Source organism: Ipomoea triloba, chromosome 4, assembly GCF_003576645.1.
Source record: "Ipomoea triloba cultivar NCNSP0323 chromosome 4, ASM357664v1".
In the NCBI taxonomy this organism is placed as follows: Eukaryota; Viridiplantae; Streptophyta; class Magnoliopsida; order Solanales; family Convolvulaceae; genus Ipomoea; species Ipomoea triloba.
Genome location: NC_044919.1, coordinates 31,755,358 through 31,762,051, shown reverse-complemented (window position 1 = coordinate 31,762,051; position 6,694 = coordinate 31,755,358). Strand labels below are relative to the sequence as shown.

The 6,694-nt window shown below is 37.3% G+C and overlaps 1 protein-coding gene and 1 pseudogene across 1 annotated transcript; both read left to right on the top strand.

Annotated features, from left to right (window-relative positions):
- The first annotated feature begins 537 nt into the window (after positions 1-537).
- On the top strand, positions 538-1,395 carry LOC116017199 (LOB domain-containing protein 12). The gene is made up of 2 exons (XM_031257733.1): positions 538-833; positions 935-1,395. The coding sequence occupies exons 1-2, from the start codon at positions 675-677 to the stop codon at positions 1,355-1,357; spliced, it is 582 nt and encodes a 193-aa protein (XP_031113593.1). The 5' UTR covers positions 538-674; the 3' UTR covers positions 1,358-1,395.
- A 2,451-nt stretch (positions 1,396-3,846) lies between these two features.
- On the top strand, positions 3,847-6,077 carry LOC116016165 (annotated as a pseudogene).
- The last annotated feature ends 617 nt before the right edge of the window (positions 6,078-6,694 follow it).

Below are 6,694 nucleotides of genomic sequence, written 5' to 3'. Positions count from 1 at the left end.
AAAAAAAAAAAAAAAAAAAGAGGAGGATATTCTTAGAGAGATTATTGCAACCCAATGGCGGTGGTCAACTTTTAGCCACCCTTTGTTATTTATGATCGCATACATCTTCCAAAGAAAATAACTTAATTACTAGAATTAAAGGAGATCTTCTTGGTATCACCACAAGTATGAAGGCTAAATCACCATTTAAATATGGTTTTACTTCAATTCTTTGTATGAAATGAAACTTAGTCAATTCTTCATAATTACATATTGACAATATTAATTAGTTAGGTTTACTTTTAATTACCCAATAAATGAAAAAACAAACTCTCAAGTATTTATTCATCAAATTCATAATTACATACTTTCTAGAAAATTCTATTGAATCATTTATAATATCATGCTATACAATAGTATAGAATTGACATAATATAACATATTGGAATACATTATCTCCTTCATGTAGCCATTATAAATAGGAGTCCCCAGCTCATTCTCTTCCAAACTACGTAGACTAGTCATATTATTTATATATATATGTTGCCTTTCATTTGCTTCTCTTCTCCTTCCGGCCTCTGATCTTCCAATAATTATATTAACACGTACCGTACCGGATCGATCTTTAATTTGCTTTTTGGTAGCTAACCATTGGCAGGTTTAGTTTGATTGCGGTGGTGAGCTAGGCGGCAGAAATGGGCGGAGGAAGCTCTCCTTGCGCTTCCTGCAAATTGCTTAGGCGCCGCTGCGCCAAAGACTGCATTTTTGCCCCATACTTCCCTCCTGATGACCCTCACAAGTTCGCCATTGTCCACAAGGTTTTCGGCGCAAGTAATATCAGCAAAATGCTCCAGGTATGTCGTATATATATGGTGGTTGGTACGGTACGGTAGGGTTTCATTTGTTCATTATTCATGGCGGCGTTGATGAGTTGAGTGTTGGATTAATGTTTCAGGAACTTCCGGTGCAGCAACGAGCCGACGCGGTGAGCAGCCTGGTATACGAAGCGAATGCGCGGATGAGAGATCCGGTGCACGGCTGCGTGGGGGCGATCTCGTATTTGCAGAACCAAGTGTCGCAGCTGCAAATGCAGCTGGCCGTGGCCCAGGCCGAGATACTATGCATCCAGATGCAGCAGCAAGAACCCGCCGCCATCTTGCCGCCTCATCATCAACTCTACGGCGTCGGAGAAGACAAATCTTCGCTCCTTGTGTCCACTACATCCACCGCCGCCGCAAATATTAACGCTGCGTTTACTTCCAACCTGGACACCCTCCAGCAGCTGCAGTACCAGCTGGCAGGTTTTACCTCTTCTAGCAATACCGCCGCCGCAACCGCAACGCAAGACCCTCTAAAAAGAGAGTCTCTCTGGACTTGATCGGACATTATATTATATATGGAAGCTAATTAAGCTAAGCCCCTAGCAGCATATATATATATATATATGCCTCCCGTTTTGGAGTTCTAAGTAGTGTTGTAATCATCATCATATTCTGGCCGGCCGGCCGGTGAGCTGTAGCTAGCATTTTATGTATTGTTGATGAACACTAGCTTCAATTCAATTCTCCGATCCTTTTTGTTCATAAAATATATATATATATCCCGGCCTGGCCTCCGTTAATCATCTAGCTAGATAAGGTCGGAGCTCTTTCATTCATATAATTAAAGATAGATAGATACCATTTAGACACAGATAGATATAAATTAAAGATCCTTAAAAAAACGAAATATAGTATTATTGGATCTATTAATGGGTCGGCAATTAAGATGATTAATTAATTAAAGTTGTAGGGAAATAGTCAACTGTAGCATGTGAGGGAGGAGCTAGGGAGTGTGGAGTAAGAGTGAAGGATCGGAGGGTTAACTTGCATTGGTTCTTATTAGTCTTGAGCTCCGATCCCCTCCCAAGCCTGGCTGCTGGTCGGTGCGTGGCATGCAAAATACAGCCGCCCCGTATATATGCAACCTATTTTAATTTTAATTATATATATAGACAGATCACCTGCATACTTTAAAGTGTATTTTATGATTCTTATGAGTTGTAAATTTCATAAATTATAAAACTACATAACATACTCTAAATGTGCAAAATAGACATCAATAATCAAAAGGAGTGCAACACAAATCTTTTAAAAGAGCATAATATAATTGTTATAAGTGCATAAGTTTACACATTGGCACTTGAGTGCAGGTTTTCATTTGATTCATTAGTCATCATAGTCGTTGATTTGCGGCATCGAAGCGAGAGGCAAAAAAAAATGTCATTACATTTTACTAAATATCTTAAACTTTAAATGCATTACACATGCATACAAAAAACAAAAAACATCCAATGATACATAAATTTTCGCCGACTCTAGAACCTAATCAGTACTCACTTTGCTCCAATAATATTCCTTGCTGCACACATGTAACAATGCATGGATGCCATGCCATACTAAGAATTATTCAGAATTCACAAATCAAACTGCGAACGATTTAGGTGATGGCAACTAGTTTACACATAAATTGGTCTCAGTGTGTGTATATGTATATATATGTGAGGTTAGAATAACTTATCCTTTAGAAAATGTGAACTGATCTCATCAGTCTATTAGGATTTATCAATAAGGTACACACAAAGTCAATTTTATAACTAGACAGAGACATCTTTAAACTTGTATTTACTATATTTAGACTAATCTCCGTTCGTATTGGGTCAGTCTAATTAAAGGACAAAGTTCTGATTTTCCATACAAGGGGGGATTTTGAACTCTCGACCTTCTTAAGAGATGAGAGTGCACATCCACTCATGCCAACTAAACTGATTACTATTACAACTATTTAAATTTACAATATTTTACTAAACTAATTATGTCATTTTTTTTTCTTATTTTTCAACAACCTTGAACTGTTATTCAATTCTCAATTTTTACTTTGGGATCAATTCTCACCTAAACCTTCTTACAATGCGCGCAAACACATACACTTCCATTTGAACTACTTGAGTATAATAAAAAATTAAAAATTATTTGATGGTTTTAATTGACCTGGATGGCCCATCATAAAACTAAGTTACCATAAGAAGATTGGCACGCTAGAAAAATAATACTCCGTATTAAGTTAATAGCTAGGGCCCAAGAGCTTTATGACTCCCTATTCTTTATGCATTATTACCATTCTTTGGATCCATTCCTGCAATATTTAAACTTCAGCCTCTAACTTTATTACTCAGTCCAGTTGAACCCCCGCCTAAACTTAAAAAAAACTTTGTCCATTAACTCCTATCATTCCCTAGACCCAATTCACTCATAAATCTCTATTCTTTGACCCATTTTTCCCTAAACCCAGCCCATATATGGTTCCATCATTATTCATTTTGTAAATTAATTGAAGTTCATAGAAACTTCTACTCTGATCTATATTCTGTTTTAATGTGTTACACTGTTACGTAGGTGAGAAGCACATGCTTGACAGCCGTATATCTTAAGCTATTTTTTACTTCAATAATTTAATTTTGTCTTCTCTATATGACTGACTGTAATTTACTAGTCAGTCAAATATATGTATGGTATGACTGAATACAAATAATATACTACTCCGACCCGTACTTACCTTTTCCGTGCGCCGATTCAAAAGCGCCGGCGGCCAAAACTCTGTCTTACCTTCGACGATGATCATTATTGCTTTAAAAGGAGCTCAATGATGCGTGCCACTATGGCGGTACCTTTCTCTCTCTATTCATAGTTAAAGAGAATATATAATCAAACAATATTTCTTACATTGATAGATGCCGATTTGTTTGTGATTCTGTGTGTATTCGCTACTTTTGTTTGATGTTTCGTGAAACCGAGCAATTGATGGAGTAGTAATCTGTAATCCTAAAGCTCCGATCCGGTCAACGTAATCACAAAGAAAGTTGTGATTCTCTCTGTATTTGCCTCACTTCTTCTTCTTCTTCAACATGGGTTCAAGGGTTGACCCGGATTTCTCACTGCACATAGTTGCCGTACCGTTCCCGGGAAGAGGCCATGTGAATCCCTTGATGAACCTTTGCAAGATCATAGCAATGGCGCGACCAGAATTTCTCATCACTGAAGAGTGGCTCGGATTCCTCAACTCCGATGATGATGATGCTAATAAGCCGGCGAACCTTCGATTTGGCGCTATACATAACGTCATTCCTTCTGAGTTGATCCGAGCGAAAGTTTACACTGAGTTCCTGAAAGCCGTGTATACGGAAATGGAAGCTCCCGTCGACCGTCTTCTTGACAGTCTTGCGTCGCCGCCGTGTAAACTTTATATAAACACACTGATTGATGTCAAATAATCTATAGCAGCTCAACCAAACCAAACTAATAAACCTAATCAAATATATATGAGAGAAAAAATCTTACGTGAGCCAATCAACCTAAACTGGTTTCCCTGTGATTGCTTGTTTGCCTATATATTAAGGTGGCAAAATTGGAGTTATTCATTAACGACGTGACATTGCAGAGAAAGGAGATGAAGTGGTAGACTACATCCCTGGAGTTTCTTCAATTCCTGTCAAGGATCTTCCGCCAATACTCCATGCCAAACATCCAGGTCCAGCTATGCGTTCGTTTTTTCTTGATATTATCTCTGCAGCACAATACCTTCGGTTCACTTCCGTGGCGGAGCTGGAATCCGCCGCCATTGAAGCTCTCACACCTAAACTCAAAACCCCTATCTATTCCATTGGCACCGCAATTCCTAATTACTTCCCTATCAAAGGCGATGGCGAAAGGCCAGATTACCTGACCTGGCTTGATGCTCAACCCGCGTGTTCCGTGTTGTATATTTCTCAGGGAAGCTTTCTCTCACTTTCAGCTGAGCAGTTGGAAGAGATCGTCACCGGCGTCCATGAAAGCGGAGTTCGTTTCTTCTGGGTGGCGCGTGGAGCGGCTAAGGGAGAGAGGCGGCAAGCAGGGGTTAATAGTGCCGTGGTGTGATCAACTGAGGGTGTTGCGCCACCGCTCTGTGGGCGGGTTTTGGACGCATTGCGGGTGGAATTCCGTCAAAGAAGGGGCGTTCGCCGGCGTTCCTTTTCTTGCTTTTCCGATATCTCATGATCAGCTTACGAACAGCAAGATGATTGTGGAAGATTGGAAGATTGTGTGGAAGGTGAAGAAGGGGTGTGATGATGATGGTATAGTGAGAAGAAGAGAAATTGCAGAAGTTGTGAGAAGATTTATGGGGTCTGAGTGTAATGAAAGTAAAGAATTGAAGAGAAGGGCAAAGAAAATTGGAGAGATGTGCAGGCAATCTTTATGTGGCGTTTGGTTGGGAGGAAGGAATTAGGGTGGAAAAGAATTGTAATTCGGTGGAATTACAATTCAATGAATAAAATAGGAATTGAAATTACAGTGTTTGGTATGCAGAAATATGAGTACATGGAATTGAAAAGTAAAAAGTGACAAAATGACTAAAATGCCCTTATGTTGTAGTAGATGTTGTAGTAATAGTAATAATAGTAGTAATAGTAGTAATAATAATAATAATAATAATAATTCTTTCAAAAAATAATAATAATAATAATAAGTATAATAATAATAATTCATTCAAAATAATAATAATAATAATAATTCTCTTTCAAAATAATAATAATAATAATTATTATTATTATAAAAAAGACAAAGGGTATCGGAGGAGGGGCAAAATTGTCTTTACACCAACAAATTGCCCCTCCTCTCCACCGAATTGCAATTCATGGGGGGTACCCCATGAATTGTAATTCATCATTTGGAGAGAATTGCAATTCTGCAGAATTGCAATTCCCTCCAACCAAACACTGTAGTTTGGGAATTCACTGAATTGCAATTCAATGAATTACAATTCCCCCTAAACTACATCCAACCAAACATGTTAGAAGGTGGATCAGCTAAACACAGTCTTCATAAATTCATTGAACATATTTCAAGAAACCGCAATACTGAAAAGATGTCTAAGAGTTTGATTCTTATCAATATTATTACAGTTTAACTGTAGTGTATAGTTCACAAACTATTACATTGGAGTTAGTGCTCCTATAATGTTTGAAACTACTTGTTCTTTTTTGTATTATATTGTTTGATTTACACCTTATAGGCAATTTAATTATTCTCTGCGCGGATCTATGTTCGAAAAAAATGTGACTGACTACTATTTCAGTATCCAATTTACTAATATTACCTCTATTTGCTACTGCTACTCCGCAATTAATTCCACCATTATTACTATTATAAGTTTGACCTAAAGATCATGTACAGTTCTTACCTAAAAATCTAGTGTATGTATGAAATAAATTGCAAAGGGAAAATAACACTTTTTCCCCTATATTATGTGCTTATAGTACTTTTTCCTCCTTTGTTATTAAAGTGGCAGTTTTTCCACCTAAAATGTTAAATTGACATTGTTACCCTTAAAAATAATTATTTCATTTATTTTTCTTCTCCAACAAATTATTACTTATAGGCATGGATGATCACAATTCGGTTCGAACCTAACCAAACACTGTATCAATCATACCGAAATAGTATGGACGGTTCTGGTTACGATTCATAACCGAAAAAATAAAATTAAATAATTGTTGAACCGTGAACCGTAACTTAACCACAACCATATATAGTAAAAATGATCAAACACTTATTTTGATAAATCGGTACGGTTCGGTTCCAATTTCGATTTTGAACCGCCAATCAAAACTTATTTATTTATTTATTTTTATAATTTTATT